The sequence below is a fragment of the Sabethes cyaneus genome, chromosome 1 (assembly GCF_943734655.1).
Source record: "Sabethes cyaneus chromosome 1, idSabCyanKW18_F2, whole genome shotgun sequence".
In the NCBI taxonomy this organism is placed as follows: domain Eukaryota; kingdom Metazoa; phylum Arthropoda; class Insecta; order Diptera; family Culicidae; genus Sabethes; species Sabethes cyaneus.
The window spans coordinates 37,862,104-37,877,654 of NC_071353.1; the positions used below are offsets into that span (position 1 = coordinate 37,862,104).

The 15,551-nt window shown below is 41.4% G+C and overlaps 1 protein-coding gene across 1 annotated transcript; it reads right to left on the reverse strand.

Annotated features, from left to right (window-relative positions):
- Positions 1-602: 602 nt before the first annotated feature.
- Positions 603-13,714, reverse strand: LOC128745593 (5-hydroxytryptamine receptor 1A-alpha-like). Its single transcript, XM_053842671.1, has 6 exons — positions 13,477-13,714; positions 12,532-12,666; positions 4,393-4,542; positions 3,344-4,283; positions 1,108-1,322; positions 603-766 (listed from the first exon to the last, which is right to left on the reverse strand). The coding sequence occupies exons 1-6, from the start codon at positions 13,712-13,714 to the stop codon at positions 603-605; spliced, it is 1,842 nt and encodes a 613-aa protein (XP_053698646.1).
- Between the last annotated feature and the right edge of the window lie 1,837 nt (positions 13,715-15,551).

Genomic DNA, 15,551 nt, shown 5'->3' on the forward strand with positions numbered 1-15,551 from the left:
AATAAAACCCTTATAAAAATTAAGTAAAACCAAGTGGCTTTAGAATTGTTGCTTGGGTAGGTAAATGATAGTCCTTGGACGTTGCTTAATGATTTTTGGAGTCGCGCAGCCTCAGGCAGATTCTGGTTGCTTTCGCAGATCCTAACCCTGGACATATTTTAGAGATTACAGACAAACGAACCATTATACATCCAAACCCAAAGACAGACAACACTGTAGGCTAAAATTTACTAGACAAAGACGGTTTAAACTTTAAGCCCTGAAGAAGTCTAAACCAAAGATCGAAACGTTGACGTAAAATAAAACAAATCGTCCACTGCATTTAAAGACTGAACATTCAATCCTCCAACCTGTTACTATCACAGTCGAAGAAACTCCTAATCCTGGACTTTCCTTTGGCCTCGCGAAGTACTGCTTTTTATCTGTTGGAAAAAGCTCTGTAGGTTTCCCAATAGGACGTGATCTTAGCCCTGTTGAATAAACGCCTTGCTTGCCGACGAAGGTTGCTGAGCGTTTCATTCCATCAGGGCACGTCATGGCAGACTGTCCGCGTGGCTAACCGATAGTTCACGATAAAAGCATTAATGATCTTGCTTTGTAGGTCATGGTAGGGTTTGTAGGTCATTAACATGACAGATGTTCCGAAAACGAACACCGTCCTTTTCCTTGTCACTCGGGAAGTACGCGCACGTCACGACCAGGTCCTGATTCCCCGTAGTCGTTGGCACTTGCAGTTCGGCGGTGATGATATCGCGTTGTATGAAATCTGTAATGGGAGAAATTTTTATATCTCTAGTTAGGAGAATTGCAGTCCTCGGTTTGAAATGCGGGTTACAGTAGTTTAATTTATCGTAATTACCAAAACCGAGAATTCTCTTGCCGTGAACCCAAGGTTCTTGAATGAAAGCAGTTGTTAGCTGTTGGTTTACGAACCTTCGACCAAGGACGCTGGAAGCGCCCTTGGCACGATGGACATTTGCTTGCACGCAGCGAAATCTACTCGCTATGTTTGAGGCCGTCCATGGCAGAGTCGTTAGAGTCAGAGGCTGGCCTGCTTAAATACATCAGAGGGCTTCTGTGGTTACAGTTGGCTAAAGACCGAATTACGACCGGCACTTTTCGGTGGATTCTGAGGAGTGGCGATTAGCGGTTGATGGTTGATGCAGTGCTCCCTTACGGGAAGCCTCGCTAACCTTCGTAACCATCGCGGACATTGATTCGTGGTTGATGGAGATGCAGATCCCCATTGCAGGGAATCGTTCGAACCTTCGTAACCGTCACCGACCCCAGTAACCAATTTGGTTAGTATATTTCGGTTGCAACTGAGAAATACGAAATCATATCCGCACGAAAAAGTTACATTTTATTACACCACATAAGAACATATCATAACATAACATACCAAAGTGTAGGCAATATACGTGCAAAAATTTAGATAATTCTATTTTGCATTCTATGCAACAATTTTTGGAACATGCAACTTAATAATCCTCCTGAAGATGTAACTAAATCTCATAATCATCTATACTACTTTACAATTCACAGCCATAACTTGTATATGACGACACGCACGACCGCAAAACAACTTATTGTACACTTCGCCTTGTCATACTCTAATCATTATGCAATTCCAATGTAAAATTGACATGCATACGACTTAATGTGCACTTTCTATTACGATCTTGTGTTATCTGGGACGTGCTAGAAGCTGGTGGTTGCGGAACTCCTTCGGGAGGTTGCCCCACACGTACCTTCGCTTTGGTATGGCTTGGAATTGTTTGACTAGCCATTTTGCCAAATTTTCAGTTTGCGCTGCCACTGCCGATGCAATTTCCCTTATGTCATTCCCTGGATTACAAATTTTTGGTAGAGCCATTATCCTTGGTAGAATCGGGTTTGAGCATTGAAGGTTGCGTCTCAGATAAAGGACTTGTTACGCTTCATTACACTATCAAAACGTTTCACCACATAACAGTTGATCCGGATATTAAATGACACAAGCTTTAGTTTGTTTTGTCCATGATAACAATTTTATTGCCTTTATTGCCTTAAACGTTCAGATAATTTTCGAAAAAGTTGTGCGCACGTCCTTAATATGTTCGATGAATATTTCGCAACTGCTGATACCTGACGCATTGTTAATTATAGCTTGGTCGACATTTCGTTTTTGAGTCTCCGCACAATTGAGGGCCACGTTCACCAGATTTTGTTGCTTTAGGGAAAAATTGTATGAAGATTTATTAAGCATAAGCATAAGCATAAGCATAGGATACCGCCCGTGTGCTGCTACTCCGTTATTGACCAGAACCGATGAAAATTGCAAAATCATAGCTGGAAAAAGTATACTTGGGACAGTACACTGTTCCTCATTGTGCAACCTTATCAGAAAAATTGTATGAAGATTTATTGACTACAAAGTCATTAATAAAGTGCACTTTAGTCAAATTTTCACACTCCGATAAATTATCTGGTAAAATAAATATTTCATCGATTTTAAGGCGGTGTCCGGTACAGTCGTGCGGGAACATCTATGGTAAATAATGCCCGAAAACTGATATACGCGGCCGATCAAAGCTGCTCTAAAATCAGTGAGTGACATACTACAAGCGCATTTCTGGTACACTAGTCCCTTCGGATAGCGCGGAGGGTTGAGGCAAGGTGGTGGACTGCTCCCATTGAAGATCCGCCCTCACTTGCTAAAAAAGTTCAAATCGAATGCAGAACATATTTAATGAATTTGAATGTGTTTTCAGTTTATCTCATTATATTTCAGGACATACATACAGAGATAAGCAACACAGGCTTATAATTATTAAAACTACATGTCCATTACTAGTAAACAAGTCCTAGTGAAAGCGCATATGACGGCTAGTTTCGGATCAGATGCTACTCTCGCGGTGCACAGCACATGCTCCCCCTTAACTGGACATGCCCGCGGTCGTCGCAGCTCATTACTGTTGGAAGCTGCTGCGTCCAGAGCATGAATGAACGTTACGATTATTTTAATATTTTCTGTGCACAAGCAGCAGCAGCAGCAGCAGCAACAACAGCTAGTAAGTGGATTTTTTTCTCTTTGGAATTACATTCAGTTCTACCGTTGAGCACCGGGAGAAAAATCGAGGATAAACAGGAAAGGAAACTACATTGAAAGTGGATCCATTGCTACGTTATTTATTATTCCTAGGATGGCTAATACTGTTAATGCTGGATGAGTTTTCAAAAAAAAAATAGCTCATTGCAGTTTCCTGTGCTTGATCTGTCACGTGACTGGAGCTGTACCTCATTTGATTTTTTTTTTCGTTTTGTTCGAGAATAAAAATTGCCGGGGGATATTGAAAGTTACGGTCCCGTCCGTTCTCTACGATGACCATTATCCGTGTCGGTTGTTTGAGTTTCCAGGTCACTGGCACTGGTGGCCTCCGCTTGGATATTGTTGTTGTTTCTGCTCGTTGATGCACGGGTGGTAGATAGACTAGGGACAGTAATGGAAGTTGTTGTCGTAGTATCCGAGCTTCGTGCTTGCTGACAGCTTCCGTCGCTGTCGCCGTTGCCGTATCCGACGGCTACCACCGGGTTTCGGGAGAATGATTTATTGTTGCTTCGCTGGTGGCAACAGTGGCACATTTTTCTCCACAGCTTCTTCACCGAGGTTCGAAAGCCGTGGTGCCACCAGGCGTAGATAAAAGGATTCAGGAGACTGTTAGTAAGACCTAGAATCGCCAGAGGGCTGGCGATGGCAAACTGCACACTACGACATAAATCGGGGTTGGTTTCTGGGTCACACAGGACGTAAATTATGCTAGCAATGAAATATGGAATCCATGTTAGGGCTAAACAACCCGTTGTTAGCATGACCACCTTAATGGCTTTCCATTTGGTGGGATGTTTTCCGGTGATACCAGCAGGCTGTCTATCAAACGTCTTATTCGTTCGTTTTCTGCAACAGTGGTACCATTTCCTCGGTTTGGAGTGCTCTTCAGCCAACGGTTGTTCCGAGTCCAGGTTAGAATTGGAAGCCGCTGCGGCGCCACCACGAAAAAGTCTTAAATTACCTGACAGTGCACCTTGCTGGTCACGACTTGCTTTTTTCAGCTGAGACACCCTACGCAAGGCTTTGTGCAGTATTATACTATATAGAACAATCACTATAATCAACGGTATTACTCCGATTGTGGCGGTCAGAATGACCAGAGCAGGTGGAGCCAGCCGTATGAACCAACAGACACGTCCTTCGTCGGTGTCACCGCGCCATCCGAAAGCCGGTAGAAAGCCAATGATGAGACCTGCAAATAGATGAATATGTTTGAAGTGGAAATATATACGGATAGCGAATCAGTTCCAGTGCAATACAAGGATGGGTTGCGCCATCTTGCTATTCTGGCATCAACTCACCTAATAACCAGGTGGCGGCGATCAGCAGTTTTGCTCGGCTGGGCGTGATGTAGCGCTGATACTGCATTCCATATACGATGTAAAGGTACCGGTCAACGGCGATTAGACCGACACTGTACACGGAGACGATGGTTGTGGACACAATTAGACCTATCGGGGGTAAAGTGACACTGTGATTAGTCAATAATATATTGCATATTTCATTCGGCCAGCAAGTCGTACGCTGACGGACGTTGTTGGTCGAATGATAGGTTAGATTTACTCGTGTTTTCGAACCCAGAGCGTAATATATCGATCCGAAGCCGAATGATTTGATTGTTAAGCCTGCAAGCAACATTTATGCGCAAAACGGGTCATGCAAAATCTTGACTTCTTGTTGTTTGTGTTTCTAGTTAAATATAAAGGGCGATTTTTTAAAGGTTCCTTTTTCAATGATTTACTTTTAACAGCCACTTTGCTACCAAAGGAAATGCTTACACCAGAGCAGAGTTTACATATCCTTGAATATTATTATCCAAATTCATGCTCTGTGAAAAATAGATTTCACAAACTTAGACTACCGGATTTCTTTTAACCGATTAAATGAATATTTCTTATGTGATTGACAACATAAATGCCCATAATAATTACGTTTAGTCACGTCACGACATTTAATTTATTTTATTTTTGATGTACGACTTTGTTTACTATACTGGGTATCACTTTGTGAAAACGACAACGGAACTGTTCCGTTGGATTGAAAGATTTCAAACATCAATAAGTTTTTTTATACTACATGGAATTTTCTCGTCAATATGTCGTTGGGTAGAAAAAATGTCCAGCAATTTTGTTATGTAATGATTATAATCATAATGCAACTGCTAAATAGTCCTTTTCTTCTATGATGGCCCCGACCTTTCTTGGTCCTTGCCTCCATCCAATACGCATCTTTGGAGTGGGAGGGACGGTGTATCTCTCGGTTATTTGAAACTGATTTCTTCACATTTTCCACATCTTTGTTTATCTAATCAGTGTGACTTGTTGCATCACTCTCCCGCGTATGTCCATCATAGTATTATTACTTCTTTTGACTACTTCTAATTGGCTAAAGACTGCCAATACTATTTTGCATGTTTTTCCTTTGCAAGCAATATAGTAAGCTCTCCTATCCAAGCAATTTTACCTTAGTAGACATCAGACTACACGAATCAATTTGATTTCAGCATCACGACGTGTTCATATGCATGTATTGTCTTTAATTTAAAACTGACTTTCCACTGCCACAATTGCCACTCGCTTAAACTGCGTTATATTTCTTGTAGACTTCACGTCCAACGGCAAACTGTTGTATATTTGAAGACCTTTATAAAAAAGCGATCTCTGAGTCGTATGTTTCAAAAATCGAGGCAACCTGAAATCAGAAGCTCCTCTAGTATTGTGTCTATGTACATCTCTGCCAAACTGAACTTCATATGTTAGATACTCAAGCAATATCACTAGTTTCATTTTTTGTACGACCATTACGCTATTGTAGATTATTCGTTGTTTCACTGACATCCATTGGAGCACATCCAACATAAGAGTTGTTGGTGTCAGCCGTTCACATCTAAGTAATGTTCTCATAATCTTATTTTGCAACATTTGAAGCCTTTGCACCTGAGTATCTGACGCCAACAATAGCATCGTTGCGCAATAATCAAAATGGGGTAATATGACTAATTTTACATATGTTAGCTTGGACCAAAACGTTAAATATCTGTTTATTCGACACAATATTCCATACTCACAGTCACAGTTGATTGGAAAGTCAAGTTTTTCAATTTTCATTTTTTAACCAATCACATGCAAGCACACATTTAGCTTGTCTTGCCCCAGACGGCGATGTCATACATCTGCGATTTTGTTCACTTCGATTACCAAAAAAAAGTAGCTAAGGCGAAGTTGATGTCCTGGAAGTAAACCGTATCGAACAAGTACATCCTCTTTTCCTCAACCAATTTTGTCGATCAGTCATTCAAATCTAATGAAAACTGAAGTCTCGTACGTAAACGTAGGCAATAGAATATAATATTTTTGTATTTTTTTAACGTAGTTAGTCTTGGTTGTGGTGTCGATTACTGGCGGTCCGTTAACAAGATTGCGTATTACTTAGAAAATAACTATTTTTCAAATTATTATCACAATCGAACTTTCTTTCCAAATTTTACGGTCGAGAATTAGATTAGCGAAACTAGATGCAAATTGTCGATACTTGCTTGCTTTACTTTATTGGCGACGGTCTGTTATCGACCCTGCACCGAACCAGTTATGTTCCTCCAATACTGTCGGTCTAAGGGCTTCCGTTCTCCAACCCCCTCGAACATCGGCTGAACGTGCCGAATCGTCTTCGACAGCGCACATCACTCGGGTGCGGGTTCTGTCCAGAAATCTACGGTCTCTTCCTAGCACAGGTATTCTGGCCACGAGCCCGTCCCACTGCAGTCGTCCACATTGTACTACCTTCAATATATCAGCATATTTGTATATATACTCGATAAGGCTTATGTATTTGCGCCACAATCGATTTTCCAATTTGCCACCAAGTATTAACCCAAGTATTTACGCTCAAAAACTCCAAGCACTCGCCGATCAGCTTCCTTCAGCGTCCATGATTCCTGTCCGTAAAGGGCCACCAGGAGGATAAGTGTTCTGTAAATCGCCAGTTTTGTGCGAATTTGCAAATTACGGGACGTCAGCTGGCTATGTAATCCATAGAAAACACGATTCGCAGTTGCACTTGCAATTCATCGTTTTACTTCCCAACTTACATCGTTGTCACATGTCACGAGTCCCCATCCAGCGACCTCTCAGCACCAACGTCATTTGGACTCCTACGTTTCCGAGTATTTTCATGCTCATATAAACACGCATAGAGGCGCTTCATACTTATCCCAATTGGCAGTGTGAGTTAATGAAATAGAAAAGCGAATACGAAAACCTAACGCTAGCTAAAAGACACGAGTTCACGCTGATCGTCCAGCACAGGGTGAGTTTTGGACAGGCGTTACGCATACTTTATTTTGAACATTTAGGATAACCAACGTATTTTGGACCCCATCAGCAGCTGTACACAATTTGGACATTTGCTGCAAAATCAAATGGAAGTGTCCAAATTATGTACAGCTGCTGATGCGGTCCAAAATAGGTTGGTTACCTTACGGCAAAATCAAATGGACACGTCCAAAATAGAGTATGCAAAAGGTCTATCCAAAATAGATAAATCACTCTATACCCAATAAACTTTTACGAGGCATAAATGCACGCAATCCCGAGTGTTACCGAAGTGTTAAAACCCGGTGTATAAAAGACAACACTGAAACAGCTCGCGGTTGCTTTTACACAACGTGCAGGTTTTTTAGACATGCCTGACTGCTGACTGTCAGTATTTTTTGGACATGTTTAATTAAAAATGGGCTAATCATAGATGTTTCCATTGATTTTTCGTTTAGAGTGTATTGAAATGTCTACGCAGCTTGCAAGTTTGTTTTGAATTTTTTATTTTAAGAGTCGTGGTAATTATGGTCGCAAATAGGGAGCTTGTGAAATGTCTGTTTTCGAAAAATTTTCGACCGAATGATATTTTAAAGAAACTGATGCCAATCGGAATAAATGGAACATTCACCTTTCGTACCATCAAGCGATACAAGGAAACCGATTCTTCGAAAATACTCCCCTGGCTGTACACGCACTGTAAGGACACCGGAAGTCATCAAATGAGTAAGAGTACGAATTCGACGGAAACCAGATCAGTCTGGACGTAAGATGGTCAAGGTACTGGAAATTTCGTGGTCAACTATGAAGAAGGTTTTGAAAGATGATCTTCGATTGATTCCATGAAAAACAATATCAAATCGTGCGACTGAAAAGCAGAAGATTGCGAAAGTCGAAGGGTGTCGGCAGCTGCTCTGTGATATTCTGTTTTCGGACGAAAAAATGTTTCTGCTACAGGATCACCACAACCAACAAAATGATTGGCTATCTGCAGGAAATCTTTCTGATATTCCTCGGGACAAACTGGCTATTCCAGGGTTTTACAATTTTTCCAGGGCAATAGTATGGGTATGTTTCTCCAAAAGCTCAAATGTTCCATTGTTGTTTATTGAAATTGGTATAAAAATCAACACTTAATAGAACCACTTGCTTTCCATGGTCAAAAAACACTACAAGCATGCAACATTCTGCTTACAACAAAATTTTGCACCGTCTCACCAGGCAAAAGCACACAGGCTTGGTGTGGGGACATTTTTACGGATTTTATTTCTTCGAAATCGACTCCTATGCGTAGGGTCACATGCTAGGCAAACTAGGAAACACCAAACGATCGACTGTGGATACTTTCAAGCAACGTTTGGAGAAGATTTGGGATGAAATATCTCAGGATATCGTGCGTGCCAGTTGTAACGCTTTTCAACAACGATTGCAACTGGTAATTAAAGCAAAGGGAGAAAGATTTGTGTTCAACTTATTTAAGACAAATGTTTTGAATGTACTTTACACGAAATACACTCAAAATTAAAATCGAGCGTCCTATTTCTGTGACCATTTAGTTTACCGACAGTTATCACCACTCATCTCATTACTATGTATTTGATGCTCCTTCCAGGTAACTCTCCTTATTTCATACATGAATTATCGATAATTCTACTTAAACATCAATGCAGCTACCATGTTGATCATCATCTAGTGCTGTTATAGTTTTAACGATCCAGCTGTTGGTCTATTACCAGCGGGGTATTTCCGTCCGTATGGAAAACTGCCCATGTAAGATATCAATAACTACCGAGGAAACTCATCATTGTTCGTCACTTCGAAGTTATTCATGATCATGATGATCATCACCATGATTTCACTGATCAACAACTACAAATCTCCTGTGTCACATATATTGCAAAAAGCTTAACGGATCCTGCTGAAATGGACGTCATCTATACAGATTTATCTGCGGCGTTGGGCAAAATCAATCATGCTATTGGCAATAGCCAATTGCCAAATTGAAAAGACTCGGTATCGGCCGGAGTGTGCTGCGCTGGTTTAATTCCTATCTCACAGGTCGTAAACTGATTGTGACGGTTAAAGGTTTAACAATCTAATGCGTTTTCGGCCTCGTCTGGAATCCCACAAGGCAGTTATTAGGGACCGTTAATTTTCCTGCTATACTTCAATGATGTCAACCACGTTCTTTAAGGCCCTCGTGTATTGTTTTATTGTTTTACAACCCATCTGACTTAAAGTCTAAATGAAGTACTATTAACACTAATAATAATCTACGACAATTGCATTGTCACCAAACGCTTGAACTTATTCAACGGTTCACCGAATTCAAAATACTCCTCTACTTGGTTGAAAGTTTTTTATACACGATGCCACTGGTTCATTGCGGCCAAATTCAGTGCGGTGAAATCTGTTAGTCAGCAGTGACGTCGGTCTCAGAGTCCTTTGAGATGCACGAAAGTTTAGAAGCGACAGCAACTTTGGACAATCAATCTCGCCATTCAGCAGTTTGGCCACGAACAACGCCTGTTGCACCTTACGCCGACACTCAAGTGTATCGAGACCAAGCAAACGACAGCGGTCAGGATATGGGGGTAAGTTATCTGGATCACGCCAAGGCAGATTCCGTAGAGCCAATCGTATAAACCTTCTTTGCACTCGTTCAATTCGAAGGTTCCAATAGAGCTAGTGCGGTGTCCAAATCAGACAAGCGTTTTCAAGAATCGGACGGACTAACGCGCAATAGAGTGCTTTGAAACAATGTGGATCATTGAAATCTCGTCCAATTTTGGCGATAAATCCCAGCTGACGGGTTGCTTTTGAAATTATCATCGCACGATGCCGATCAAACGCCATTTTCGGGTCTAATGTGACACCAAGATCGTTAACGCATTCAACCCTTTTTAATATTTGATCAATTCTATAATCGAATACCATCGGCGATTTAATACGATGAAATGTCATTACCTCACATTTAGCAGTGCTGATAGTCAAGTAGTTTGATTTACACCAGTTCACAAATGTGTCCAAAAGTGTCTGAAGACGACGACAATCCTCGATGCAACGAGTCGTCAAGTAAATTTTAAGATCATCAGCATATACCAGTCTGCACCCAGTTCCAAGAGCAGGGGCAGCGTCGTTGAAGAATATGATAAACAAAAGTGGACCCAAGTTACTGCCTTGAGGTACACCAGATTTATTTGTAAACGGCGACGATAACTTAGACTCAAGTTTCACTTGCAGGACTCTATTGCACAAATATGAGCGTAGCCAGGCGACAAATTGTTGCGTAGCACCCAGACGTAAGACTTTGTCAAGCAGTATTCGATGATTGATGCGGTCGAAGGCAGCTTTTAAGTCAGTATAGATCACATCCACTTGTGCCTTACGTTCCGTTTCGATAATACAAATAGAAGTGAAATCTAGAAGATTTGTAGTCACGGAGCGGCCAGCAATGAAACCGTGTTGGTGTATCCTACGTCTATGATCTGAAGGTTTACTTGAGGATTCGCTCCAAGGTCGATGTAATCCGTCTTCAACGAGAGCTTGACACCTGTATGGATTGGTGTAACCTTAACTGCATGCTCGTGAATCCTGAAAAATGCTCCATTATTTCTTTCGTCCGAGTTCGTCAACCTGTGATTTTCCCATAAAAGCTCGATGGTTGTGAAATCCAATGTGTCGACCAAGTGAAGGATCTCGGCGTTATCTTGGACAGTCAGTTATTGTTTAGACGACATATTTCCTACATTGTGTTCCACATTCCTAAAGGCTTCACCAACGTGTATTGTCTCAAGGCATTACACTGCTCACTCATCCATTCGACTCTCGAATACGATTCCATTTGTCTGGCATCCGTATTTTCAAAACGGAATGGCCAGGATTGAGTCGAGTTCCTGCCGCTTCTCACGTTTTGCACTCCGTCATCTACCCTGCCGAGATCCGTTCCGCTTGCCGAGTTACGAGAGACGATGCCGATTGATCCATTTGGAGACACTTCAGATGCGAAGAAACGTCGCAAGAGCTTTTCTTGCTGCTGATATGTGGCAGGGAAGAATCGATTGTGCTGCTATTTTGGGAACGATTAATCTGAACGCCTACGTTACAGGGCATTGCGGAATGACGCAATGCTGCGAATACCATTTCATCGCACCTACTACGGACAAAACAGTATTATGACCGGAGTATAGCGACTCCACAATAGGGTTTCCGCTGTCTTTGATTTTAATCTCGTGAAATTATCCGTCGAAACTTTTCTGTGTTTTTCTCTATAAATGACGTTTAAGAAAAACTGTATATTTGTATTTTTTTTAACTGTGTGATTGTTTATGGTATAAGAAACCATCAGTGGGACAACTGTACTCTGTTGATGTTGAATTAATCAAAAAAATACAAAAAAAAAAAATACCAAAACAAGTTTGGTATGATTTTTCCAACAAATATAACCTGTAAAATATCAGTGTTGCCAGCGCCAATATTTGTCTAGTAGTCTATTATGTTTACTTTACTATCTATACTATTTATGACTGTTTACGAGGTTGACCTAAATCGGTCTGTTCCATGGTGCTATTTTCGATGCGCACAATCAAAAAGACTACTATATGCTTTTTCACATTACCGAGCGTCGTGATGTTGACTCAATTTTTTCTAAATTATGTGCTAATGAAGACATCAGCATAATTGTATAGAATTAGAGCATTTTTTTTAATTAACCGGCTCTTCGGCACTATTCATTCATTTGGAACTGAAAACTCTGGCTTGCCATACAGGTCGGTCGTAAAACACATGGTTCGTAGCAAAAAAAAACACACACGCACACACTCACAAAGAAAACATAAAGCTTCTGAGACCAATTAATCCTACACGCTACCGTGCAATTGACTCACAGTGTAGTAGTTTTCTTTCCAAGAATACCTCAGCTGATTTAATTCTGAGCCACTGCACTTTGAACTTTTCACCTCGCCACATTCGCCCGTACCGTTCAGTGCAGCTAGTTTGGTCAAATTGTCTTACCGCTCCGGATTGAACTGTCGGGTCCAATCGGGATGGTACGTACAAGCGAAATGCTACTGTCGTCGGCGTGAGCATTGCCTAATTGAAATGTTCGCCGAACGCTTTCGGAACACTTACCAATCAAGATGGCACAATTGTCCTCGCCACGGATCTCTTTGGGTGCATATTGGCCGTAAATTACCGCGAATCCCATCAGCAGGTCCGACGCGGCCACATTTCCCAGGAACAAGTACGTCGTGTATGGCTGCTGACCTGGAAGAAATAAATGCAGAAACGCTTTACGGTATCCACATGAGGGGCGAGGACTCGATGTTCAACTCGTATTCCACTGTGTACAAGCTGGCTGGCTTGCTCCGAGGGTGAAGTGGGGTAAAACAAGTTTTCATTTCTCTCGGGTGTCACGGAGTAATGTTCTGGATGATTATTTTTATGTTGCGAAATTTCCTCTTTGCTAAGTTTCCAGATCCTCTTTCCGGTAGTGACCCGACTTTGCTCCAGAGCGATTCACAAATACACTTCATACATACATAACGTATTCAAGAGGCATATGTTGAGATTCTGTTGTTGCGTGAGTATTATGCACATTTTGCTGAATCCAAATGTGCATTTATCAAAGGAAGTCGGGAATGCCGCTGGAGAGAAACCTGAAGATGTGAACTGCTTCCAGCAGGTTGCTGTTTTTTAATCATGGTAAATCTAACTTCGCATTTGTCGAATGCTTTCAAATAATTTATACTATTTTTCATTGCTGAGGTATATTGACTGTAAATATTTTCATAGCAAACAATAATGCAAGTTGTTAGTGGAACGTAGTGCGAACTGCAGAAAGTTCTAGCAAGTTAATCTGAAATAATTATGCAACTCGTTCCAGTTTCAAGGATTACCGTGCATTTCTTGCCAACGATGTTGCAGCAAGTGAAAACTTTGTGATTGCGAGCCAGCTTGTACACTGAGCAGGAAAAGGATATTCCCGTGTGCACACCTGCCTGCACGTACCGGACGCAGGTGGACGTCGTTCACTGCGGATACGGAGCCTGTGTGGGTGTGTTTGAAGATACTAACCTTTTCGCAACAACAGCAAGCTGGAGGTAACGACTGCCAGATTAAGGACGATTATCAGTGTGCCAAGCAGCGGGATGAAGATGTCATACAGTAGCAGTTGGGTCTGTTCCGAGTCCGATAGCATATCGGAGGACTGTGACGGCAGTGAGCCATCTTGCTGTTTGGTCACCAGTTCCGATTCCGGCCGAACCGCGTTTAGCAGCAGGAAGTATCTCACTTGCACGAAAGTGTTGTTCATTGTGGATGGAACTGCTCCGGTATGTGCATCAACAGGGCGTAGCAGGAGAAGACGGACTGTAAATCGTTATGTAGTGATTTGTGTTCCCGTGAAAGATGAGGCCATTTTCGAAACAGACGTGATGAATATCTGCAATGGGAATAATGGCACAACATGCTAGTTAGTTGTTGTCTTATTGTAGAAAATTTAAACTAAAATGGATTATTGATGTCGGGTGGTGGGAGACTATGATAGAACGAATTATTGTAATAACGCAATGGGAAGATAAATTAAAGGATAAATTATCGACGATATTGAAATGACAAACATTATTTTTGAAGCATGGGAATTGTTTTAAAATTATCGTACGGTTTGGGCCATGTGTGAGCCTATCGGCTGCCTTAGACAAAGCTTTTTCCACATTCACAACTGTCGAGTGGAAGCAGTGAGACCTCGTTGCAAATGTTTGAAATGTACAAAGCTGGAAAAGCCGGTTTAAAGACTGCATTCGAAATAAATTGCTCACACAATTTTTTTTCCTAAGACTGATTGTCTTCAAACTTTCTGGAAATGAAGAACTGCTAAATGGCTTCGTTTAGATGTCATTGCTTTGTTGACCCTCTGCTCCCAACCTAAAATTCTGCACCTTTGCCGTCACTTATTTCATCACATTTTGAGTAGTACTGATAATATCGACTTGCCCAGAGACTCTTAACCACACATTCTTTAATTCAAGTTCTTTTTTATTCACTTTAGAGTTTCTTCGAAGGGTTTTTTGATGATCGCCCAAAATTTTTCGATAGAGCAAAATTCCGGAGTGTAAGGAGGGGTTTAGTACGAAAACATGATTGGTTTTGTACCAGTCTAAGACTTGCCGGAGGCGTCAAATGTACCCAAAACAGGGTCGACCCTTTACGATATATCAAATAAAACCCGCTTTTGCAGGCACCTAATGTGATCAGCGGCTGACTTATTTTGCCTTATCTGCATATCACTTGTCAGACAAGAATTTTTTTTAGTAAATTTCGACAGATTCTTCTTTCTCCGTACACACCCGGAAGCTGAAAACTTGTTGAGTTGGTAACATAGTATTCCTGTCTCAACATCATCCATCACAACACAGTACAGTTTTGTGAGCCACTTCTTGTTCAGCTTCCTTGCGCAAGTTTTGACCTCCGTGCTTTGTTTGTCATTCCGGTTCGGTTCGTTTCGTGTTACCAGAACGTGTCATTGCGTTCTGCACAATACAAATCGTAGCGTTCACCAGCCACGTAGCCAGAGGTGGGGGCCAGGAGCCCTATCTTGGCTCCTAATACATTATATGCATATCTTACTGCTTATAAATATAATACATCACAATACATTTAATGTATCGTAGTTCTAAATGCAAAAATATGCATATAAAACAGTTAAAATCAAAATTGGGCCCCCGGCCCCCCCCCCCCCCCCTTCTGACTACGTGGCTGGCGTTCACCTATTTTACCATATCCCGAATCGAATTATTGGGTTGACGTTTTAACCCATTTCCTCCCAGCGTTTGATTGGAAAAAAATCTAATCCACTTGTTTTTGCTCAAAGGTCAGATGTTACATGTAACATAATTACAGCTGTGACAAAACAACAGGTTTAGCTATTTTTCAGGCAATTAACCCTCTAGTTCCCAACCCTGCCAATTGGCGGGCTTCAGCAAAATCGTTGTAAATCTACTATGCTTATTCGTTTTATGTTGAGATCCACCCATATCTTCTCATTATAGTCTAATCTAACTATTCGAGTGGTTTGTTTGTTTTATTACGTTAATTTGAAACAGATATTTCGTGCAAAACTTGAAAAATGCCAGAAAACTGAGAAAAAAATT